We start from the raw sequence: 27,056 nt of genomic DNA, 5'->3' as shown, positions 1-27,056 counted from the left end.
TAACAAATTTGTAACTAAGTTCATAAAAGGCGTTAAGATCTTCAAACTTTAAAAGATGCGTATAAGAATAGACGAATACTTATAGTATAGTTTATGTCTCAATCAAAATTTCGAAGCGATCTTCTCCAGTCTTTATCTGAATGAACTTTATATTAAGTTCTTAAAACCAATAGTTTATACATACATATCGTTATGTGTAGTAAAGTGTCCCGAGGACACACCTATCAAACGAAAGGTATTACTGTATTGAATACTGGAGAAATAAACAAGTACATATGATACCCCGAGTGAGTATGTTAAAAATGTGGATATTATTTTAATAATAAATATGTATGTGTGTATATATGAGGGTAAGGGTAAATAAGGGGGTGGCGTGTCTATTGTCCATAGACGTTATGACACACTAAATTTAGTCATAATGTTATGACCATTTCAAAAGTGTCACAATGTCCATGACCAATGTGACATAAAGTCCATGGATTTCAAATAGTCCATTTGTCAAAAAAGGCTTAATTTAGCAAAGCTGGTATTCTAAATATCTCAGGGTTAAAAACCACTGCGCCCGCCGCAGTGGTTTTTAACCAGTGGTAACTTTGATCAAAACATCGTACGATGTTTTGATCAAAGTTATTAAGAGGCGTTGAGTATTCAGAAAGTAGAATCACGGAGAAAGAAAGTCTAATATTGCTTCGTCAGATCGTGCACTTTCTACTACACTGGCAAATGTATCTCTAAATAGATGGTTTTAACACCACAAAAAAGTTTAAACTTCAACATGACATTAGTGACCCCATTGAAAAAAAAAAGTTTTTTTTTTTAATTTCTCATACATTGGATTTTTGACCTTTTTGGCCGTACCCAGGCGTAAATAAAATTTAAAATAACCAAATAACCATCTGTTAAACTTTCTACTATATTTAAATGCAATAATTAAAATTTCCTTTATACAAATAAGAAAAACTATAATTAAAATGTTCTTATTATAAAAATTACACATTATTTAAGTTTGTGCCTTGATGACAAAATTACTTGGGATCATTTTGAAATTTTCGCAATTCTTTTTGTATGGCCTCTATTAGGGGTGCTGTGGAAAGATCGTGCACAGGGCGGGCGGCCATATTAGTGCTGTGAAATTCAGCTGGACGATGAAATGGACCAGCACTCATGGGACGAACAAGAGGCGAGTGTGAGCCATGAGCACTGCCACCACCGCTACCCCAAGCACCTAGATTGGGTGAAGGTGGTTGTGTAGAATGATTTGATTTGGTAGTTTTTTCCGGTTGAGCTGTTGAAGGACGATTATCCTGAGCTGAAGACTTTAGATTACAGCTGTTGAAAAGGAAAATTAAAAATTTATGTAAATTTCAAAATATTTGTTTATGAAAATTACTTGGAAGCTCCAGCCGAAGAACCGCGTAATTCACGTTTTGTCGGTTTACGTTGATTGGTGAAATCTCTGTTGGGCAATGGCATGGGTAGATCATCTTGACTGGAATACATTTGCAAAGCGCCCTCTAGTAAGCCTTCATATTGATTACGCATAGCAGCTGGATCTCTTGAAGGGCTATAATAATCCATTTTCTTATGTTTATATACCTCATTATCCTCTTCTTCTATAGGTGAATGTTTGACAAACGATAGAGAAAATTCGAAAACAATAAATTATGTAGGATGTTATTAAAGAGTTCAGTAACGTTGTCTTCTTTCGTAATTACCATTGTCTAGGACATCATCGGCACTTAAACGTTTCTTATGTCGTTCCCAGACTATGGGACCAACAACTCCCGGATCGGGATTATCACTTTGTGAGGCAAATCGTGAAAACTTTTGTGGCGCTTTGGGTGTAGGAAAACTTTCAATGGTAGCTATGGTTGTGGAGTCTAAGGCATCCCTCGTAGAACGTTTCTTGTTTTTGGACGCAGCTTGATGAACATTTTCTATATTGTCATAGTAGGTGACAAAAACAGGTTCTAAAACACGATTTAAGGGTTCGGGCAAGGTTGTTTTTGGAAATGCTTTTACCGACTGCATAGACAAAAAGGAGCCTATGCTGCCCGAATCAGAAGATTTTTCGGCCGGTTGCAATGCTCTTATAATCTCCTTATTAATAGCTTCCGAATTTGCTTCTGCCGCATCATCTCTGTCGCCATAAATGGTTTTTTGATGTAATAATTTGTTGCGATGATAATTGTTGTGAGGATTATATGCTTCATTTGCTCTCTCGAAATGACCATATGATCGTCTAGCTTCATCATCCGAATAATCTTGTTGACTTTGTGCCGGGCTTGTTTCCAAAGAACCTACGCGATTTTCAGATAAGTAGCGACGTTTTGGTTTATGTTGCCTAGATTTGTCGCGTTTCTTTTCCGAAATCACCGTAGTATATACGGCATCCTCATGACCTTCAGCTCTGTCGTATCGATTGTGTCGTCTTGCCTTATGACGCTCAAATAGGTTGGCTGCCTTTTCATCGAGCATTCGTTGAACATCTGCTGTTGGTGGATTAATGGGACAATAGACAGATGAGTCGGAAGTATTATCGGAAGATGTTATAGATGATCGCCGTGTACGTTGTGCTGGCGGTCCTGGAAAATGTATGCGTGGTTCTCGGGCCGAATTCCCATTTTCATTTTCAAATGAAAAATTTTGAATGCCAACATCACGTGACTGAGTAGTTGTGCGACCGGTATCTAAGCCTGATATTGTAGAAGTTGGTCGTACTGATTGAGTTTCGGATAAGAGCTCATTTCGGCTAGTAGTTCTGTAAAGATCGATTACAAATATGAATATAATTTCAACAGAAATTATTTTATGTTGTTATTTGTTGTTTTCTTTTTCTTACCTGTTCGCCTCCTTTTGTTTATGTCGGACATGAGAGCGTCCCATTAGAAGTAATGCTATTAGTAGTAACAACAGCAATAATATAGCAATTGAACTAACTATCACCAATATGGGATTATTCTGAATGGAATCTATAAAACCGGAATCGGTACCACTATGGGTAGCTGGGGCTAATGGTGTTGCCTGAGGTTCTCTTAAATATGCTATAAATATAAGTTAAATTTTAGTGCATAAAACTAAGCTCATTGCTAAACCACTTACGTTCTGCCTTCATAAATATTTCCTTGCCCATTACCGTAGAGACCTCGGACTCGCTAACCAACTTCATGTCATTGGCCGCTGTTACAGCTAAGACAGGACGACCATTAACAAACACGGAATATATTAATTCTGTCTGATTGGCTAAAGGTCGTTCATCTCTAGGGGTGTAAAAAATAAAAACAATTTAGAACATTTTGTGCAGTATGTAAGTAATATTTATATACCCACATTTTTTCATTGATATCTTCATCATATAATATACCACTGACACCAGTCCCTATACTCCCTCTCTCCTGTACATCCTCTGCTGTTAGTTGCGTGACATTATGTATAATAACTCGCACCTGGTCGTCACGAAAGTTTAATGCTGACAATCGTTGAGCTTGCATTAGGGGCAGAGCATGTGTTTTCAGTGCTAAGGGAGTCAACAGCTTTTGAGATTTATCATTCTCTTGTATCAATTCCCAAGGTGCTACAGTCGCCACTTGTGATAAAATATCAGAAGATTCAGCCTGCATATCTGTTACAGGCGCTGGATAATCCAATAAAGTTGTATCTTCAAAATTTTCCTCAGACGAAGTCATCAATTCAGAATTTATATTAATGGGATAGGGAGATTGAGAATTTTTATTGAGAGGATCATTATTGACATGCATATCGATTAGTTCGCTGTCGTAATCGGAAGGTTCTAAAAAGCTCAATATATTATATATCAAAGTCATATAGTGAGTGTTACGATTAGATTACCTTTAGTTGTAGTCGATTCACTATGTCTCCTATCCCTGCCCGCCGTTGATATTGCAATTCCCGATATATGTTGAGCTCCATTTATGCCTAAATGTCTGGTTTGTTGTCTGCAATTAATTTAGCTTTAAGCTTAACTAAGTTTTTTATTTATTTTAAATATATCTATGTTTACCTTGTAAAAGCTAAACGATAAAGTCTTGCTAATTTCTCTTCTAATATGGGATTATCTTTTTGTGTATAAAACCCCGACATCACTGTCAATAGCCAGTAACGTCTATCGGTAGCTGAGTAATTTAATGGTGGCATATTTACCCCAGTCCAAGTGCCATCTATACCCACGGTACCTTCACCATAGCAATCCAAACAAATGGGAATATCAACTTCCTGTTGGACAAAATGTCATGTATTTAATAGGTGTTATTAAATCTTAGGTAATAATATGCATTGTATTGGTTTTAGTATTTAGTTAGTTAGTTAGTTAGTTGTTAAGTTAGTTAGTTAGTAAGTAAGTTAGTTAGTTAGTTAGTTAGTTCGTTAGTAGTTAGTTAGGTAGTTAGTTAGTTAGTTAGTTAGTTAGTTAGTTAGTTAGTTAGTTCGTTAGTTCGTTAGTTATCGTTCGTTAGTTAGTTAGTTAGTTAGTTAGTTCGTTCGTTTTAGTTCGTTCGTTAGTTTCGTTCGTTCGTTCGTTAGTTAGTTCGTTCGTTCGTTAGTTCGTTGTTCTTTCGTTCGTTTTAGTTAGTTCGTTCGTTCGTTCGTTCTTCGTTCGTTCGTTCGTTCGTTCGTTCGTTCTTCGTTCGTTTTCGTTCGTTCTTCGTTCGTTCGTTCTTCGTTCGTTCGTTCGTTAGTCGTTCGTTAGTTAGTTCGTTCGTTCGTTCGTTCGTTCGTTCTTCGTTCGTTCGTTCGTTCGTTCGTTCGTTCGTTCGTTCGTTCGTTCGTTCGTTCTTCGTTTCGTTCGTTTTCGTTCGTTCGTTCGTTCGTTCGTTCGTTCGTTTCGTTCGTTCGTTCGTTCGTTCGTTCGTTCGTTCGTTCGTTCGTTCGTTCGTTCGTTCGTTTCGTTCGTTCGTTCGTTCGTTCGTTAGTTAGTTAGTTAGTTTGTTAGTTGTTCGTTAGTCTAGTTAGTTAGTTAGTTAGTTAGTTACGTTAGTTGTTAGTTGTTAGTTGTTAGTTAGTTTCTTAGTTGTTTTCTTTCTTAGTAGTTAGTTTCGTTAGTTAGTTAGTGTTAGTTAGTTGTTAGTTAGTTTAGTTAGTTAGTTAGTTAGTTAGTTAGTATGTTAGTTAGTTATGTTATTTAGTTCAGTTGTTCGTTCGTTTGTTCGTTAGTTGTTAGTTCTTCTTTGTTTCTTTTTGTTAGTTGTTGTGTTAATCGTTTTCGTTGTACTCCAAATTATTACCATCCACATGACGGTAGCAACAACCGTTTCCGTCTTAACCACCACATCTTTTCCTTTACTTATGCCCGTGTGCACCTTTTTCAAATAATCAGGTGGACCATCACCGGATCCTGTCCAAAAGAAATCTTCCAAATGAACTTCTTCTCGTAATTCCGGATAATCATCGCCCAGGTCATCATCTAAATATATAAAATATTTAATTTAATCTTAATACATATAAAAATCACCTGTAGATACTATAATTAAATTATCTACTTGTATGTACATATGTATGTTTGTAACTATAGAAATAATTTTTGTGCATTTTTTATGCTTTATTTTGCAGACATTGTTTATTGACAAATCATATCTATTTGTTATAGTTGTTACCAACGTTATACAAATAGTTCTGCTTTTTTACATACAACTAAGTTTTTATTCGTTTTTTATTGTGCTAAAAAAGTTTGTTTGATCAATTTAGTAAATGAGGTCTTAATAGGTCTAAAGATTATCAGCATTACAAGAATTTATTTATTAATATTAATATTTATAAATTTTATTTTTATAAACGTACTTTAATTAAGTTCATACTTTATTGTTATTTACAAAAAACTATTATTTTTGAAAAAAAAATATTCTCAGGAATAATCCTTTATAAATTTTATTTAGAATTTTTCTTTTGAAACATAAGAAGTGAAAAACTTAATTAAAGTTATCATTAGAATACAGTTTAATATTGTGATTCTATTAGCTCAGTTATGTATATTTACATAAAAAATCAGTAATTGTATTAAATTTTATAGTAATATTTTCAAAATTAATCACTCACGCATAATAATTTTATTACGAGGTCAAACCATAGAATAGGTATCTACATAACAAATCACAATGAACAGATCACATCACAACAAAACACATACAAAAATTTATAGTTAATATGAAACAAAATAAGTTCTTTTACTATACGATTATGTCAGAATTTCGAATACATTTCATTTCTCTATTGTAACACCTTTATTACAATAGAGTAAAACTGTGATCAGTTATGTTTTATATCGCAAGCACTGGTCTAAAAAACAAGTTTTTGTTTGGTCCTAATAATAATTATCAGGACAAGCATGGCTGCTAAAGTTCATATACTTATATCAGAGTAGTATGGGGGCTAATATGTATAAATAGGTTTTGTTATTGAGCCAAGTAACATGTAAACCATATACATATGTATATTATCGAAATAATTTGAAAATTGCGACAAGAATTTCATGAACGGTCTCAATGGCTTAAACGATTCCAAAAAATGCTTCTGATTCGTTTGTACCGATTAAGATAGCTGTTACAAACATCAATGCAAAGGCATAATATAATACTCACCCCACTAAGATGGTGCAACAACTACAAACATTGTGGACTGTTTCTAGACAATCATTCTCAGGCCAGATAATTTGAATGAAGTCACATTTACATGCTGTCCGACTTTACTACCCAGTTGGAAATTTTGTCTTAACGACAATGTCATGTGACGAATTCAGCACGGACTCTGACATGTCATGAAGTATGTCCAAAAGACGTCTTAAAGAAATATCCAACTGGGTACTTTTCATTAAATTTTAAAATAGTTAACGGCCAAATTTAAAATTTTTAAAATTTTATCAAAATGCATTCCCATAAAATATTCTAGTGTCCGATACCCAGTATACGAGCACTAATAAAAAGTTATTTGCCAATTTTGTTCTACATTTTTGGATTTAACTTAATCTTATGAGGTCATAAGATTTTTTTTAATAAAATTTTATTTGATATTAATATTGAGTTGAGTATTGTGGTGAATCAAGTTAATAAAAGTAAAGCAAAAACAACCTATGATATTTAGAAATTACTAAATTAAAGCAAAAATATAATTTGTGAACAGAAACATACCAGAAATTACATATTTTTATGTATCAAGAATGTAGTATTAGAAGTGTTCAGAAATATATGTAGATTTTGCTCAGACGAGTTTTATTTTAATTAGTAGTGTCTTAAGCTTACTGGTGTAAAATTTTAGTCAAATCGAAATATCCATGGACGTTACTTAGCGAAGCCCAGAGTTTAAAATCCCAACACTCGACCGAAGACAGCAAAATTAGGAACAATTCTATCAAGGATAAGTGTTCACCTATCTTAAATTCAAAACATTTATTCCAAAATATTACCGTTTTAAAAGTATCATGAATGTCCATGAACATTATGACAATTTTAAAAGTATCCAAGGGCACTATGACAATTTTATGACCAAAATATAATCATTTTTAAAGAAATAAATAAAAGTCGTATTTTTATACCCTACATCACTTTAGAGGGGAGGGCATATATATGTATGTATATATATTGGGTTTGTGCTGATGTTTGTAACGCACAATAATATTGGTCCTATACCCACCTTAAAGTATACCAATCGGCTTAGAATCATTTTCTGAGCCGATTTAGCTATGTCCGTCCGTCTGTCCGTTAATGTTGAAGATAATTCAATGAAATTTGGTTCATGATCTTCTATTGTCCCAGGGACGAAGTCTATTGAAAATAGTTACGATCGGTTCATTATTTCACCTACCCCCCATACAACTGAACCCCTGAATAGGGCTTGTAAACCTTGTAATCAAACTACAGGTCGCAATTTTGAAGATAATAAGATAAGAAATTTGACACGCGATCTTCTATGGTACCAGAGACTAAGTCTATTGAAAATGGTTAACATCGGTCCATTATCTCACCTAGCCCCCATACAACTGAACCCCTGAATAGGGCTTGTAAACCTTGTAATCAAACTACAGGTCGCAATTTTGAAGATAATTTTGGCACACGATCTTTTATGGTACCGGAGACGAAGCCTGTTGAAAATGGTTAACATCGGTCCATTATTTCACCTAGCCCCCATACAACTGAACCGGACTAATAGGGCTTTTAAGTTCATAATTATGTTTAATATACTCGTATCTCGACAAAAAGCTGCAAAACCAAGTTCTATACTAGGCTTGATAACCCTCATGAATTTTTTAATTATAGGGTCTCATTTGACCATAACCCTTATTCAAAGCCCCCTTCAAAATTCGACTTAAATGTCCACAATTTTATTTAACAATAAATGGCTGAAGTATATCTGAGGCAAGGTACAATTCAACTTAAATGCTTTATTATGAATACAAAATCACATTTTTTTTGTAACAGGTGTAGGGTATTATATGGTCGGCCTCGCCCGATTATAATTTCTTACTTGTTTATTCAATATTTTACACTTTACAAATGAATTCCAGCACGATTTCCTACTATACAATTTGTTTTAAATTTTACACCAGTAAATTTTAGACAAAATAAGACGTAGCTGAGTCAAATCAATATTTTTGAATACCTCTAATGTTATATAGTGTTCAACGTACCATGACTTATCTGTATCAGCGGCAAACCAACTTCCACGGCGCGACAATTATTAGAGAATTTCAATAATATTCCACAAATAACAATAAAAGTGTTCACACAATTTTCAGAAATCATTACAATTGTTTGGACATAGAACGCCAAAAACCAGCCGAAAAAATAACGCTTTATTTATTAAAAATAACTACGTAGACTTTGAGTTTTATTTTATTTATTTTCAACTCAATTCCAAAATTGTTGACGTCAAAAACATTTATAATGACATGAAGTGTTGGTGTAAATGTTTGTAATTTGTTTCCTCAACTTAATTGTCATATTATGTACTCGTATGAATAGTTAAAAGAATTAGTGTTATAATAAACTTTTTCACAACTTGGTAAAGGAAAATATTCAAAAAGAATTTTTTAATTCATTTTATTTTCAAAACTGTAAATCATTTTTGTAATATAAGAAAACACTTATTTGCACAATAACTTTAAAAGTTTTATCACACGAACAAAAATTATAATTTTTTTAATACTTTGGTTTAAAACTATTTTTTATACAGTTTTTTTATTGCACCAAAATTTTCACATTCTTATGAAATGTATTTTATCCGTTTTAAGTTTCATTTAAGTTTTTTTCTAACTCTCTCCGCCAAATGTTGTTCGAAAACTGTTTGGCTCAATCATTCATTGGTGCCCCTTTAGTTCGTTAGTTAGTTGTTTGGTGGCATATTATTGTTCGCTGATGGTGGTAGTTTATTAATTTCCCTATAGTCTGACTTCCTCTTTGTATAAACAATAAGTTTTTCGCTCTTATTGTTTGGTTTAGAAAATTTCTCTGTTTGGGCCGTATTTAGTGTGGTCAGTTACCTGTGGCAACGATACTATAATATTTTGAAAATTTCTACAAAAAATAAAAAAAAAAACAAAAAAACAAAAAACATGCTTGCAAATAAACAACAATAACTATTGTTTAATTTGTAAACCCATCTGAGGAGTGTGTGTATTTTACTAACTACTACATACTTCAGTTTGTTTACAATTTTTTTTGTTCTCTTACCCTTACATACTTAGTTCAAGTTCTTTGTAAAGTATTTTGCAAATTTCATTATGACTCTGTTATCGTTTTATTTCCGCCAAAATGTGATGTTTTTTATATGATTTAAATTAAATCGAAATTAATGATTTTTTAGTAAGAATGACTATTATTACAGGGTATGACATAAAATGTGTATGAATAATGTTTTTAAACGCAAAATCAAAAAGGATAAGAATTATTAATTCCGTTTGTAAAACATCAATGGCACATAGTATATAAGTATATATCACATGACCATTAGGGTGGCCCCAAAAGGAAAGTGTTTCCGCCAAAAATTTAAATTTAGTTTATTCTATGATATTATTTCTAAAATTTCTGTCCTGACATCAATATTTGATCAGCTATAGCAAAGTATGACATGGTCCTTTTTTAGGATATTCATGATTTTTTTCATATTTCTTCCAAAGACAACGTTTTGGTGTTATAAGAAACATCCTTGAGATACGCTCGCAATTACATATCGAAAATGTTTGTTTAATTGCAAACTTTAATTTTAATTTGCAACATTGGCACCTTATTTGTCCTCCATACAAGAGGGGCATCCTAATGTATATTATATATATATTAGTATATTATACATATATTTCTTGGTTCTTATAAAATAAACAAGTAAGAAATTATAGTCAGGCGAGGCCGACCTTATAATACCCTACACCTACTAAATGTGATTTAGTTTTCATAATAAAGCATTTAAGTTGAATTGTACCTTGCCTCAGATATACTTAAGCCATTTATTATTGAATAAAATTTTGGACATTTAAGTCAAATTTTGAAGGGGGCTATGGTCAAATGAGACCCTATAATTAAAAAATTCATAAGGGTCATCAAGGCTAGTATAGAACTTGGTTTTGCAGCTTTTTGTCAAGATACGAGTATATTAAACATAATTATGAACTTAAAAGCCCTATTCGTCGGGTTCAGTTGTATGGGGGCTAAGTGAAATAATGGACCAATGTTAACCATTTTCAATAGGCTTCGTCTCCGGTACCATAGAAGATCATGTACCAAATTTCATTGAATTATCTTCAAAATTGCGACCTGTAGTTTGATTACAAGCTTTACAAGCCCTATTCAGGGGTTCAGTTGTATGGGAGCTAAGTGAAATAATGGACCGATTTTAACCATTTTCAATAGGCTTCGTTCCTGGGACAATAGAAGATCATGTTTCAAATTTCATTGAACTATCTTCAAAATTGCGACCTGTAGTTTGATTACAAGGTTTACATGGACGGACGGACGGACGGAAGGACAGACGGACGGACATATCTAAATCGACTCAGAAAATTATTCTAAGCCGATTAGTATATTTTAAGGTGAGTATAGGACCAATATTATTGAGCGCTACAAACATCAGCACGAACCCAATATTATACCCTTCCCACTAAAGTGGTGTAGGGTATAAAAATATTTCATTCAATAAATGAAAAGTTTGATTCAATTTTCAGATTAACAAATTTTAATAAGAAAACTGACAGCGTCATCTAGCGGTTAGTAGTGACATAATGGTTTTGAACCATACTACTAGCTGCTGTTAGTAAATAAAACATATAACATTTTTCTTTAACAGTGAAACTTATTATTTTTTTTATAAATAACAGAAGTGGCGATAATAATAAGTAAAGAACATTTATATTCAGCCAGACGGACGGACGCATAAAGTCATTCTGAATAAATCACAATGATCTCAATTAAAAAAATTCTTGGGCGGTACAATCATCAGTGTAAACTTATATTATTACCTAATTAAAGTAGTACCTTGATGCTATTATGTTAAGTACCTAGAAACTGTATGGTTTATTAAGGTCCTATACTCTGTATACTATGTATATGCATATGATTCTCTTCTGATAAAGAAGGTTTTCTAAAAGGGGGACATTTCCTGGGCTTAAAACTACAATAGGGTTATTTCCGGTTGGTTACTGGTTATTTTCTTGTAGGTTTAAAAAAATAATCATTAAAATACAAGATCTGTAAAGTTTTTGGCAGCAAATATAAGTTTGTCATGCGATATATGTCTATCTAATAATATATTTAAGATACATCTATTTAACTCGTTTTATAATCATTGTTCTAAAATACTGTCATTTAATTTACTCTGAAAGTTTATTTTATTTATAAGTGTGCCAATAAAATAAACTGATTGTTAAATGTCAAATAAGAATGTTGGTAAATTATGCAAAAACTGATATAAATAATTGTTATTGTTAATATGTAATGAACTTAGCGGTAACAAAATAACTAAATAAATCAATGCACAGAGGGACTGAAACTAATCAAATAATGTTGTAAGTTATCTATTTGTAAACATGGTAATGACGTACTTACTCAAGACCTTATTTTTCAATGACTACTACATACAGCTTGCATAACTTAGAAGGAGACTAGTAATGACTTACAAATAATACGACTATAGCGATGAAATTCGACATAAACGAGTTCTATACAAAACAAAATCTACGTACAAAATCTTATGAGTATCGGTTCATAATTGACCCTACCCGCATATAAGGTCCCCTTCAGAAAATTACTCTTACGCTCATGACTTGAAAATACGAGTAGTACGATGAAATTCGGCACAAATAAGTCTTAGACGAACAGAAATTTTTCTATTAAATTTTACGACAATCGGTCCATAATGGCCCTCCGCCCACATATGTATGTATGTTCACGGTTTAGATTGTGTTGATAGGAGGATGTATAATACATCGAATCCGAAGAAATACACCTAGGCCACTATCTGGCCTGTTGTGCGCTCCTTTTCATGAAAAGAAAAAAATTGTTCACTGAGTATATTATTTTTCAATGTTCAGAAACTCAGTTTCCTGGATTTCTGTAATTTCCAATCAGTGTTAGTCAGGAATGTTATTTCCGGAATAACATCACTTCTAAGATACTTAAATCTAACTTCGACGAATGCTTGACAGTGACAAAGATAGTGCTAGAGAGTTTCACTGTCGTCTCCACATGCTCTACATTCGTCTGAATCAGAATACGTGCCATCATACTAAGTTCAGACTAAGTTCTCTCCTATAGGATCTTCGTGGTTCTACCCACCGTTTCACCGCGTCGAATGGTTTTGCGTTTGTCAGGTTAACTACCTCTAGCTCCCTTCCCTTTAAAGCTATTACATTCGCCCTTTCGTTGCCGACTACTCTCGAGTGGCCTGGTACCCATATAATGTAAATCTTACCTCTAGGAGAGTATTCAGTTAAAGCTTTCTTACAATCCAATACGGCCTTAGATTTAATTCTAACACCTGGTATCGCCCTATATGCCTTCTGGCTGTCGGTAAATATATTAATCTGCTTGTGGGCACCATATTTATTCTAATCCAATTTACACATTCCGTTATTGCTCGGACTTCTGTCTGGAAACTTGTGTTACACTGAAAAAAATCCATGCCTAATATATACGAAAAATGTCGTACATTGTACGAATCGTTCGTTGTTTCGCACCACGAAATTCCTTCGTAATATATACGAAATTGTACGAAATATTTTAGTATAATGCAAAATAATCTTGGAAAAATTAATTTACATAAATTGAAAAAAGTGAATTTTGAATAAATATAGTAAAATTTACGAAATATTAATTTATGCAAACATTTTTGTTCATTTTAAAATAATTTTTCTAATTTTAGTTAAAAAATATTCTCCACACGAATTTAAAATTTTTTTTTTTATGAAAATAGTTCGTGAATTATATTATACTTTTTCCTAATTTTTATAAAAATGTTGTAGTTTTATTTAACGATAATATAATTAATATCATTATGTTTAATTTCGCTAAAATTTAAGAAAAAAAATATTACGAAAGGTTTTCGTACTTTCGTAAAAATAGAAAAGGGTCTTTTTAAATAATATTTCGTATTATACTCGAAATTTTTGTAAATATTACGAAAAAAGAAGTTACGAAATTTTTTTTCGTAAAGTTGAGCATGGATTATTTTCAGTGTATGATTAGGTTCATGGTTTAAAAATTTAACAAAAATATTTTGTTTTAAAAAATTAATATTTTGTTGATTTAAAAGAGTTCGGTCCATAATTGACTTAAACCGTATTCCAAATATCACCCTGATGTTGTGTTTACCTAATTCCCTACTTATAAGCGAGTGCCTACAATATCGTCACCGTGTTAAAATATTGACTTCCTATTGAGACTAAAAGCAATTATGAATTAAACTATTATAAGACTGATTTATTTTATAGAATAGAGCCAATTGGACCGTTTTTTTTTTAATTTCCACTACCAAATGAGAAGAGAATATTTCAACAAAGTTTCTGCTCACGTTTAGAGACTATCGACCCTTCAACATACATACATATGTACCTACATATTGTCAATACATCGTTACTAGCTGAAAATCATATATTTGGACGTTCATGATGATTTTTAATTCAAATCTCGACTGCTCAATAGTTTTTAGTCTGATGCCGTAGTTGTTGAAAAATTTAAGGTCAAAGTTTAACTTTTAACAGGTTTTTACTTTATAAATTCTACAATAGATTTTACTAAAACAGTTATATTACAACCGGTTTCACTAGAATCATTGTTAATTCTGATCAAAAATAGAAAATATAAAATTTTTCCTTATGCCACGCCTACAATTATCAATATTTTGTTACCTTACCGTGATGATTAGATATCATTGACGGAATAAGAAAATATATTTATATACATATTTGACAGTCATTGCTAAAATATGTATGTTTACTACTAAATATGTTTTCTTATCTTTATTACGATATTTATCTAACTTTATGTGACAATGATGATGCTGCATAATCACGAAAATCTAGTCATATGTTAACTAATTTGTCAAAAACTCACATAAATTTACACGAATTTTGCAATAAGCTAATTTTTTAATACAACTACAGAACTTTTTGCTAAAAAAGTAAAAAAAAATAATTGGCAAATTTGAAATGATTATGTAAATTATTGACTTCGATATTTGAATTTGAATACTACTGATCACTTCTACTATGTTTTTTATTAAACTTGGTAGTCATGCAAAAATCAAAGAAAAAGATTTGTAATTTAATTATAAAAAAAATATGTAAATAACAATTGAATAAACGACTAAAAAAAAATAAAAAAACCTGAACTTGAACTTTCAATGCACATGATTTAATTGCTAATAGTACGATTTAAGCAAAGTTATTTTATTAACATAATTATAATTAAAAATGTGCTTACGAACATTTTACGGGTGATATGGGTGGTCTTCGTGAAATAAATGTTAACTACATATAAGTACATCATACATATTTTGTATTTCTTCAAAATAAAATTATAACATAAAAATTAACAATTACTCCGAATTATTCTCATATTCACGAGTAATACTTATACAGATACATACACATACATGCATACTTACATATATTGATTCATAGGTTTTCCATAACATGAGATTTTGAAAATCCTATTTTAATCAATAGATGAACATAGAATCCACACCTTTCCCCGTATGAATCTACAAATTTTGTCAAAATTTTAAAAGAGATCATAAACTTATTTATTTATGGTAAAGAGTATAAAAACACATAATTATAATATTAACTGTTATTTAACCAGCTGTTAACCAACCATTGACTTTAGTGTGTTAGCACTCAATTTACGATTTTTAAGCATATAACGGGGCTTATAGCCATCCTTATCGGCGGTATACATAGTTACAGTATCGGTGTCAGTCTTTTCATCGTACACTGAATAGGTACCCATAACCACTAATTCTTCTTCGGGTGTGCCGGGGTTAATAACCATGCCCACTTCTTCACGTTTGCTGCCATCTGGTTCTTCTAAACTGAAAAGTTATATAGTTAATAAAAAAATTAGATAAAAAATAAGATTGGTTATTAATTAAAAAAAAACTTACTTTAGACGATAACCCTCCATGGTGGGCATAAGTTGGTATTTCTCTTGTAAAATGGTGGGTATAAATATGGCGTCCAATAAACCGCCAAAAGTGGTTCCCGTAAGAACTATCATTAAGAGGCTTAAAAAAATCTGAAATAAAGAAATTAATAAAGTTAAAGTTTATTTAAGAATTATATTTTTGGTCGAAAGCCTGAACTAAAATCGTTTTAACTTTGTTGAAATATGATTAATTAAAAAATAAGAAGTCATCACTCATTTTCGCAAGTTAATTTTTAATTGAAATCTTGAGAAAATTAAAATTTCTTGCTTAAAAAATCCGTTTTTTAGGTCGAAAAGGAAGCTCATTTTTCTATCACACTTTCTTTGTTCCAAAATCAACCTATTTGGTTGAAAATATATTCGTCCTATACCCAGCTTAAAGTATAACAAACGGCTTAGAATTGTTTTCTGAGTGTCCGTCCGTCTGGCTGGCTGGTTGTCCATATATATCTCGTACGCAAGTACGGATCGCAATTTTCAAGATAATTGGATAAAATTTGGCACATACACCTTTTTTCACCTAGCCCCCATACAATAGAACCCCTCGAAAAGGGCTTTTGAGCTCATAATTATGTTTTATACAAGCCTAATGACCTTGCTAAATTTCGTAAATATCGGGCCTCTAAACACTAATATTGCGATGAAATTTAACAAAATATATATATACATTTTATCGGGATCGGTCCATATTTGACCATAGCACACATATTAATATCGGAAACAAAGTAATATTGAAGATAAATACTTTATTATGAAAAATAAATCACATTTAATATTCATAACTGGTGTAGGGTGTTATATGATCGGTCACGGCGGAGTATACATTCTTGCTGTCCCGCTGTTTAACTTACAAGATGCAAAAACATGACTTCCGTTTACGACTCTATTAAGTCGGCAACAGCATCTAGAGAAGTAATGGGTAGATCGATTCTTACTAACAAGACACACAATTTCCGGACAAGGAAACTCAATTGTGTCATTTGTACAAGATACCTTACATCCATCGCCTTTTAACCTAGAACACTTCACATTCATCCGACACACTCATTGTGAAAAACATCCGAAACTCTCATATACCCCTACATCCATCACGTATCATATACACTTGACACTAACTCATTTCCAACTCATGGTCCAACCGTCACTCGTCTGTGGGGAATCTGTTGTCTCGGCGACTTCACAGTCTTTAACCAACATTATCTCCATCAACATACTCTTTATAGTCCCGGCAGACATTCAAATGGAAGTGATGTTTTTACATCCCGAAAGTTAAACAACGGGGCAGCAATGGTCAGAGATTGAATAGCTCGAGGATTGAAAAATTCCATAATTTTTTTTTTTTTTTTGTTTCTTAATTTAATGGAAAACTTCCAGTAACGATCACTTCAGTAATAATATTATTCAATTAGGTTTTATTTGATTATTTTTTTAATAGTTTCCTCCACGAAGATTTCCTCACAACTCACCAATTTAACAGGTGTCATTTTTTATTGCTTATTTTTAAATATTCTAAGAAATTGTCGATTAAATGTGTCTGATTGTTTTAACAACACAATGAAGACTGATTTCTTAAGAATAGTAAGACCTAAAACAATAGTTTGAAAACTGCATTTTCTTACAACTTCTTGACATGACGAAGACTCTTAAAGTGCAATTTGTAAAATAAAATACAAAGATTTTACAAATATTCATTCTGAATGCTGTTGACATTTCTGTGTTAAACTTAAGAATATTGCATTTATTTGTTTTAATTAGTCACTATCATTACAATGATAGTTATTAACATAATAAATAATAATGATGAATAATGTCGGAAACGTTAAAATGCTTAATAAATCTGATAAATTGATTACGGCTAAAGTAATTTTTTGTTGTAATACGAATATTTACATATATTTACTACAAGACATTTATAACTTAAAATTCAGTTATCAATGTATAATAAGTCTTACATATCGTCGTACCTATTTTAAGAAATAAAATTTATAAGTAATTAATCTTTACTATTTAAATCACAGTCTATAGTCTAGTGTATAGTGTAGTCTATAGTCTAGTCTATAGTCTAGTATATAGTTTAGTCTATAGTGTAGTCTGTAGTCTAGTCTATAGTCTAGTCTATAGTGTAGTCTATAGTGTAGTCTATAGTCTAGTCTGTAGTCTAGTCTATAGTCTAGTCTATAGTCTAGTCTATAGTCTAGTCTATAGTATAGTCTATAGTCTAGTCTATAGTCTAGTCTATAGTCTAGTCTATAGTCTAGTCTATAGTCTAGTCTATAGTCTAGTCTATAGTCTAGTCTATAGTCTAGTCTATAGTCTAGTCTATAGTCTAGTCTATAGTCTAGTCTATAGTCTAGTCTATAGTCTAGTCTATAGTCTAGTCTATAGTCTAGTCTATAGTCTAGTCTATAGTCTAGTCTATAGTCTAGTCTATAGTCTAGTCTATAGTCTAGTCTATAGTCTAGTCTATAGTCTAGTCTATAGTCTAGTCTATAGTCTAGTCTATAGTCTAGTCTATAGTCTAGTCTATAGTCTAGTCTATAGTCTAGTCTATAGTCTAGTCTATAGTCTAGTCTATAGTCTAGTCTATAGTCTAGTCTATAGTCTAGTCTATAGTCTAGTCTATAGTCTAGTCTATAGTCTAGTCTATAGTCTAGTCTATAGTCTAGTCTATAGTCTAGTCTATAGTCTAGTCTATAGTCTAGTCTATAGTCTAGTCTATAGTCTAGTCTATAGTCTAGTCTATAGTCTAGTCTATAGTCTAGTCTATAGTCTAGTCTATAGTCTAGTATCTGTATATAGTCTAGTCTAGTCTAGTCTATAGTCTAGTCTATAGTCTAGTCTATAGTCTAGTCTATAGTCTAGTCTATAGTCTAGTCTATAGTCTAGTCTATAGTCTAGGTCTATAGTCTAGTCTATAGTCTAGTCTATAGTCTAGTCTATAGTCTAGTCTATAGTCTAGTCTATAGTCTAGTCTATAGTCTAGTCTATAGTCTAGTCTATAGTCTAGTCTATAGTCTAGTCTATAGTCTAGTCTATAGTCTAGTCTATAGTCTAGTCTATAGTCTAGTCTATAGTCTAGTCTATAGTCCTAGTCTATGTCGAGTCTATAGTCTAGTCTATAGTCTAGTCTATAGTCTAGTCTATAGTCTAGTCTATAGTCTAGTCTATAGTCTAGTCTATAGTCTAGTCTATAGTCTAGTCTATAGTCTAGTCTATAGTCTAGTCTATAGTCTAGTCTATAGTCTAGTCTAGTCTAGTCTAGTCTAGTCTATAGTCTAGTCTATAGTCTAGTCTATAGTCTAGTCTATAGTCTAGTCTATAGTCTAGTCTATAGTCTAGTCTATAGTCTAGTCTATAGTCTAGTCTATAGTCTAGTCTATAGTCTAGTCTATAGTCTAGTCTATAGTCTAGTCTATAGTCTAGTCTATAGTCTAGTCTATAGTCTAGTCTATAGTCTAGTCTATAGTCTAGTCTATAGTCTAGTCTATAGTCTAGTCTATAGTCTAGTCTATAGTCTAGTCTATAGTCTAGTCTATAGTCTAGTCTATAGTCTAGTCTATAGTCTAGTCTATAGTCTAGTCTATAGTCTAGTCTATAGTCTAGTCTATAGTCTAGTCTATAGTCTAGTCTATAGTCTAGTCTATAGTCTAGTCTATAGTCTAGTCTATAGTCTAGTCTATAGTCTAGTCTATAGTCTAGTCTATAGTCTAGTCTATAGTCTAGTCTATGTCTAGTCTATAGTCTAGTCTATAGTCTAGTCTAGTCTAGTCTAGTCTAGTCTATAGTCTAGTCTATAGTCTAGTCTATAGTCTAGTCTATAGTCTAGTCTATAGTCTAGTCTATAGTCTAGTCTACAGTCTAGTCTATAGTCTAGTCTATAGTCTAGTCTATAGTCTAGTATATAGTCTAGTCTATAGTCTAGTCTATAGTCTAGTCTATAGTCTAGTCTATAGTCTAGTCTATAGTCTAGTCTATAGTCTAGTCTATAGTCTAGTCTATAGTCTAGTCTAGTCTATAGTCTAGTCTATAGTCTAGTATATAGTCTAGTCTATACTCTAGTCTATAGTCTTGTATATAGTCTAGTCTATAGTCTAGTCTATAGTCTAGTCTATAGTCTAGTCTATAGTCTAGTCTATAGTCTAGTCTATAGTCTAGTCTATAGTCTAGTCTATAGTCTAGTCTATAGTCTAGTCTATAGTCTAGTCTATAGTCTAGTCTATAGTCTAGTCTATAGTCTAGTCTATAGTCTAGTCTATAGTCTCGTCTATAGTCTAGTCTATAGTCTAGGCTATAGTCTAGTCTATAGTCTAGTCTATAGTCTAGTCTACAGTCTATTCTATTGACTAGTTTATAGACTAGTTTATAGACTAGTATATAGTCTAGTCTATAGTCTATGCCATAGTTAAGTCTACAATCTAGGCTATAGTCTATATTAATCTAGTCTAGTCTAAAGTCGAGTATGTAGTCTAATCTGTAGACTAGTGTAGTATAGTCTATATTCCGTAGATCATTAAATAACTCTCCAACTGAAAAAAATGTCAAAATCAATCACATTTCCTATGAAAAATAAATTTTTATATAAGAAACTTAAAATTGGCCGCAGTTCATTAAATAAAGCTGGAATTGAGAAAGTAGTAAAATATCTTTGACCAAAAACATTGGGCACTTTTTTGGCAACTTATAAAAAAAAATCATACAGTGCCATCTAACGGTTGGTAGTTACAGAACACAGTCAAATGTACATATATAATAAATTCTGTTAAAATGCTGCTTTAACAGTGTTGATTACAAATAATAAATGCTCTTATAGTATTTTTGTAAGCCGGTTCAAGTATTTTATATTGATAAATCTTTCACTAAATTTAGTTAGTTCTTTCCATGTTGGTGTTGGTGTATGCATGATGTTATTCTGTAACAGAAATTAATACAACAAGATTTAAACAATTTATTGACGAAAACCTAATTAGCTGAAAGAGGCAAATATGGAGCGATCTCCGTAAAAGTTTGTGGATTTATTGGTGGCGTGTCATTATGTCCAGTGTCATGATGTCCATGGACACATTTTGAACATAAGCGTCATTTAAACTCTGGGGTATTCCGAATAACGGCTTCGTTAAAGTAAGTTTTTTTTTGATAAATGGACTATATCACATTGCTCATGGACATTGCTAGAAAGACGTCCATTGATACTATGACTCAATTTAGTGTGTCATAACGTCCATGAACATGAAATGAAATGATTCTAAGCCGATTAGAATACTTAAAAGTTAGCCATTTTCTTAGCCATTTTCTAGCCTTCTTTTTTAAGCATTTAAGTCTTTTCTGTACCTTTTTAATGTCCGGTTTAGCCTTTTATTCCTGAAACTCCTGTCAACATTGGTTATTACTTTAAATCAACATTAAAACATGAAAAATTTAATAAATATGTATAAAATGACATTTATTAATTGCAAATGCATAAATACTTTTTAAATGTTAGTATAATTATTACCAAACTTGTTTAAAATATTCCTAATTAATACTTTTTTTTAAATAAAGTAAATTAAACTAATGAAGCGTTTATTATTAGTGATTTTTTTATTATTAGTATTTTATTTAGTATTTTAAAATTTTATAATGGACATGTACCTATGAACAATAAATAAATTACAACATGCATATATATTATTTTTTTCATATTTGTGAAGATTTGTTATCACAATATTCATAAATGATTCAAAATTGCTGTAATTTTTTCCATAAATTATTTTCTTCTAAACAGTTTATGGAGCATATTGCCTGCAAAACGGATGAGTCAGTTTGACTCACATGTCGTTCCATACATTGTTTACACTCGAACTACATATTAAAATTTCAACTTTGTTTTTTATTAATATTTTTCAAATAATAATGTGCCAAAAAGCTTCACATATCCTCTCCTTCTATGTATGTATTTTACAGTATATCATTTTAAATGTTTCTAATGACGTGAATTTTTAAACACATTAGTTGTGGTTTAATTACTTTTAAATTATTTACAAAATTTCTTATGAATGAAAAAAAAAATACTTAAAAAGTTATTTGTTTATATCTTAATTAATTGCACATCATTTATTATTTATTTCATAAAATTTTGCACATTTTACAAATTGTTATTTAATTATAAAGCAAATGTTAAAATAGCTATTAAATTCGGATTTGGTGTTAAGAATAAGGTGAAGTAATATCGCAGCAATGAATAGGAATAATAACAAGTAAAAGTGTTATATTCGGCTGTGCCGAATCTTATATACCCATCATCAAATCATTGATAAAAAGAATGCTTCTTTATAAATAAACTTTAATATTTAAGAATCTATGCTTTTGTTATTATCGAAACAATTTTCTAATTTTTGGAATATTTGGAAGAAGGCCTTTAATGAGGGCTTAAGTATGGACCGTACTCTTCAGAATTAAAAATATTCATTTTTAAAAACAAATCGTTTTTGTCAAATTTTTTATGGGGGTAGAGTCAATTCTGGACTTATCCTCATCGGTTTATACAACAATTTAATAGCTGTATTCGAATCTTTAATTCAGTCATGAGCTTTGAAGTAATTTTCTGAAGAAACCCGTCTATGGGGGTTGGGTCAGGCATCGACCGTTCCTCATCAAATTCGGTAGAAAGATTTCAGTTCCTATAAAACTTTTTTATATCGAATTTCATCACTGTTCTCGTATTATTAACCAATAATGAGCGTAAAAGTTGTTTTCTGATCTTAAATGGGAGGTAGGAACTGTTTCCGACCAACACTAATCGAAGTCGGTTGGAAGGTTTAAGTTCCCATAAAACTTGTTTGTGTCGAATTTCTTAGATCTACTCGTATCTTTAAGCCAGTAATGACCGTTAAAATCATTTTCTGAATGGGACCTTATATAGGGAGAAGGGTCAGGTGATCTTTGTACAATTCTGCAGTACGATTTTCGTTTATAAAAACGTATATATGTCGAATATCATCGCTGTACTGATATTTACAAACCGGTAATGAGCGTTAAAGCCATTTTCTGAAGGGGACCCTGTATGGGGGCCATGCGAAAACGTGGACCGATATTGGCCATTTTCAATACCAAACAACTTGCATCAATAAAAAGTATTTGTGGAAGTTTTAAGCCCTCTAGCCTTTTCCGTTCGGACACTATCGTGTTTTCAACAGACGAACAGACAGACGGACGGACATGGCCAGCTCGTCTTAGAATCTAATGAGGATCAAGAATATATATACTTTTCTGGGTCTTAGACCAATATTTCGATGTGTTACAAATGGAGTGACAAAAACAATATACCCCCCATCTTTTTGATGGTGGATATAAAAAAGAATATCCCCTTCTATGACAAATCTGTTCTATTTTAATACCCTTCAGCTTCTTGAGCAGCATATATATCGTCACCTGAAATGTAAAAGCGCGTAACAGCTAAAAAACTGTAAAATCGACTTTTTGATTGAAAATAGTCCACTGCATCAAAATACATGTTAGGCAGTCCGGTTGTATGGGAGCTAGGCGATATAATGGACTTATATCAACCAAAATCAATTGGACTCGCCCTTTTCTGAAGATCCCAGATATCTTCAGGATCCAAATCTTCAACAATTCTATCAGACATGCTTTCGAGAAGTTTCCTATTTGAAATCAATAAAATTGATCCATAAATAACGATCCGTGAGCAAGAATCCGAGACGACCTCTGAAAACGAAATAACAACAACAATAAAGTAAATGTTGTTCTTTTTCTTAGTTTATAAAACAAAACATTAAATGCTATTTTTCCTTCTTTAATTGATACTTTTTTAGTTTTCTATAAAATTGACTTTAGAAACCTAAAATTAAGCATGTGGAGTCCGGAGTAAATGAGAACTTATAAAAAGGGTCATTTTGGTACTTTTTCATTCTTTAACTGGTACTTTTTGCGGCAATAGGCTAATGGGCAGCAATTTTGAACATACCTACTAGTATTTTGGTAAATTATAACGAAATGTAATAAAACATTTACTTATTTTTAAAACTTAACAAAAATTTAAAAAAATTTAACTCAGTTTCATCGATTCTTAAACATTTTTGATTCAGCACATTCGAATATATAGTACTCTGACTTGTTTTCTTATAAAATTGTATTTTAACTTATAAATGAAAATAATATTTAAATTAGACATATTAACAAAGTTTGCTTGCTAAATAGTTGTTTTATGTCAGTTAAGAATGTAATTAGTAAAATGTGTACATTAGGGTGATTCCACAAAAATAACTAATTATAGTATTTGTTTGGTATTGAAATTGTTGGTCCATGATTTTGGTGTAAAAAAGTTGAAGTCTATAAATCAACTATACTGTAAAAAATTAATCAAAAAAACTAATATGTTCAATGTTTAACATTTAAAACTGTGAAAAATTATCATGTGCAATAGTTCAAAAAGTCGATATACAGTGACTCCTAAAAATGATACATTGACTACTTATAAAACTGTTGGGGAACATACTGCAACATTTTTGCAACAATAACGATGATGACTTTAAACTTTAAATATGTATGTAAATAAATTTGTCAAAAATGCATAATAAGAATTCAAAACATTTAAATATTCACGAATTTTACAACACGCAATTTTCAAAACGATAAGTCAATCTTCCAAATGCACATGATCTTCTCATAAAGATTAAACAAATGAATTGAGAAAATTATTGATTTCAACATTTGTATACAAATACTACTGATCATTTCTAAGACTAATACATACAAACTAATCTTATATAGTCGTGCAAAAAAAAATCAAAGAAATAAAATTGTAATTTTATTACAAAAACAAAAACGTTTGAATGAGTACTTAAAAAAAAATAACAAAAACACACATGCTGAACTTGACCTTTTAATATGTCTAATGATTAAATGCTAATTGTTTTTTTTTTATTGTCCAAGAGTAAGAGTATCAAAGATGTTTACTGAAATATTTAGATAAATCATCATTTATATAATCAATGGAATTAAAATATTTAACAGGTGGGTGTTTAATGGTGGCGCTGCGAATTATGGCCCCAGGTAAAATGGCCCCAAAACGTAAAACGAAATATGGCCCCAACAAAGATACAGGAAACAAAAACACGAAACTTTTGTTTTTTTTTATATATATTTTTTGGGGTATTTCAACATTTTTACATTTGGGGTAATACTGCATTTTGCAAAAAAATAAAAATGACCCCAATGTTGTGAAATGAAGAAATACCCCAAAACAAAACTTTTTTCCTTTGGTGCTAATTTTCATTCTTAAATTTTGTAAAATACGTGAATATTAAAATATTAAAAAGGGACCTAAAAAACCATATAATTAGGGGTGATCTTTCATTATTACTATTTATTAATATTTTATAAAAAATCAGAACATTATCGCGCGATATTTTTTATTAAAAAATATTTTATGTAATAATATTTGTTGTATTTTCATAAAATGTTTGTTAATTTTGAACATATTTTTACAAAAAATATTTCAAGAATGTTCAAAATTAACAAACATTTAATAAAAATACAACAAAAATTATTAAATATGAAATTTTATAAATATGTTAGCTTATATTTGAGGTGGGATGTCATAATGTCCATTGACGTTATGACACACCAAAAAGTTTCATAGTGTCCATGGACGTTATGACAATTTTTAAAAGTGTTATAATGTCCATTGACATTGTATCACTTTTAAAACAGAACTGTATTTGAAAATTTGTAAAGAATTTATGAAAGGGACATTCTTACCCCCAAAGGAATTTATCCTAAATTTGGTGTATGTTGCATTTTGGTTTCCATTTAAAAAGTTTTCTGTATAGCCGGCCTTCGGCCGGGCGCAGAGGTTTTAAACTCTGGGGTATTTCGAATACCGGCTTCGCTAAATTAAGCCTTCTTTTGATAAATGGACTCTTTGAAATCCATAGACTTTATGCATTGTGACACTTTTGAAATTGTTATAACGTCCATGGACACTAGACTCAATTTAGTGAGTCATAACGCCCATGGAAAATATGACACTGGACTTTATGACACGTCACCTATATTTGAATTAAAATTAAATGGGGTGAAATTTCATTTACGTTTTTGGGGTAATTGTTCATTACGAAAAATTAACCCAATATTTGGGGCCACTTTTCATTTCAACCTTGGGGAGATTTTTCATTAATTTTGGGGTGATTTTTCTTAAAAAATGTTAGGGTTATACTTCATAATGAATTTTGACCCCAACATTGGGGCAATTTTTCGTTTTATATTTTGGGGCCATTTTACCTGGGGCCATAATTCGCAGCGCCTTTAATGGTATATAACGACTTTAAGTGTTTTTAAATAAGTGCTAAATTAAAGTTTAACTATTAATAGAAGTCATTAATAGTATATTTCAAAATATGTGAATACTGGGAACTACGAGGGTTCACTATTTGTTGACCAGCCTCCATCGTTTCAAAATCTGCCCAAACTATAGGTACATATGTATTTGTAAATCGTATGTTATTTGACGAATATTTTTCTCACTTTAAGTCAGACTATACTTACTAAAATCAATGATGATCCAATTTGGTTATCCCTCACTAAAAGTCGTTGAATATCTCTCGATCGTTTACAACTGTTAATCATTACAGACATACTTACTTGTTTAAAATAACACATAGACCAAAGTATACAGCTCTAAACGATTGAGCAGTGTTTAATCTCAATTTTTTGTAAACGATTGAGCAACTCTGAATCCAAAACTGGCCTCAGAAAACACATCCGATTTTCGAGATATTCTGTAAAATCTTTGAAAAAATCCTATTTTTGGCCATATTTGAGACGTAACAGCACGACAATACCTTAAATTTGTAAATCTTTATTTCATCTGCAACTTCATTCTCTAAGAAAGTATACACTAGGAATCTGGATTTCGACTTATTCCAAATTTTGTTGGCCTGTGTAATCTTTTCTTTAATCCGCTAGTTTTTTTTCCGAAAAAACTTTTCCAAAAATGTGCTACACTTTTAGCCATTGACCATAAATTAAGGCCATCTAGAATTACTACAAAAATATATGTATTTTGACAAACGAAACCAATTTAATTTGACACTTCTGTTTGCTTAGTGGCTTGTAATACACGCATGATTAGAATTTGAATATATATTCAAATCATTTATTAAAAAAAAAAAACAAGATAACCTTCGAGCAAATATTGAGGATTATGTCAAATTAAATAATTGGTATAAATATCAAGAAATCCAAGTAGTCGTAAATTCAAATGAAAACCAAAAATAAATTAAAAAAAATATGAAAACTAAGAATATCAATAAAACCTCAACTAGTAATTGTAGTTTAATGTGTGAAGCTTATAATTCAATACTTTAGTAATACAAAAATCATATAATAATCATAACTTGTTCAAATTAATGGTGAAAATATGAA

The 27,056-nt window shown here is 31.3% G+C and overlaps 2 protein-coding genes across 2 annotated transcripts; both read right to left on the bottom strand.

Annotated features, from left to right (window-relative positions):
• Positions 1–1,000: 1,000 nt before the first annotated feature.
• Positions 1,001–8,763, bottom strand: LOC119602223. Its single transcript, XM_037953616.1, is given in 11 exon segments — positions 1,001–1,329; positions 1,391–1,613; positions 1,716–2,761; positions 2,843–3,044; positions 3,103–3,260; positions 3,331–3,790; positions 3,850–3,956; positions 4,022–4,235; positions 5,235–5,249; positions 5,252–5,419; positions 8,633–8,763. Coding segments are annotated over 11 exon segments (3,012 nt in total). The 5' UTR covers positions 8,748–8,763; the 3' UTR covers positions 1,001–1,025.
• Positions 8,764–15,288: 6,525 nt separating this feature from the next.
• On the bottom strand, positions 15,289–17,184 carry LOC119602225 (endocuticle structural glycoprotein SgAbd-9-like). Its single transcript, XM_037953617.1, has 3 exons — positions 17,102–17,184; positions 15,595–15,725; positions 15,289–15,522 (listed from the first exon to the last, which is right to left on the bottom strand). The coding sequence occupies exons 1-3, from the start codon at positions 17,117–17,119 to the stop codon at positions 15,297–15,299; spliced, it is 375 nt and encodes a 124-aa protein (XP_037809545.1). The 5' UTR covers positions 17,120–17,184; the 3' UTR covers positions 15,289–15,296.
• Positions 17,185–27,056: the final 9,872 nt, after the last annotated feature.

Source organism: Lucilia sericata, unplaced genomic scaffold (assembly GCF_015586225.1).
Source record: "Lucilia sericata isolate MDLA Ls3-8-SP2 unplaced genomic scaffold, ASM1558622v1 Contig000215F_arrow, whole genome shotgun sequence".
Lineage (NCBI taxonomy): Eukaryota > Metazoa > Arthropoda > Insecta > Diptera > Calliphoridae > Lucilia > Lucilia sericata.
This window is presented reverse-complemented; position numbering and strand designations above follow the sequence as displayed.

What these genes read in the sequence shown, in the direction of transcription:
- LOC119602225 (XM_037953617.1), bottom strand. An exon ending in ATGGAGGGTTATCGTCTAAA is followed by an intron (nt 15,523 to 15,594) that starts GTAAGTTTTTTT and finishes ATAACTTTTCAG; the next exon opens with TTTAGAAGAACCAGATGGCA.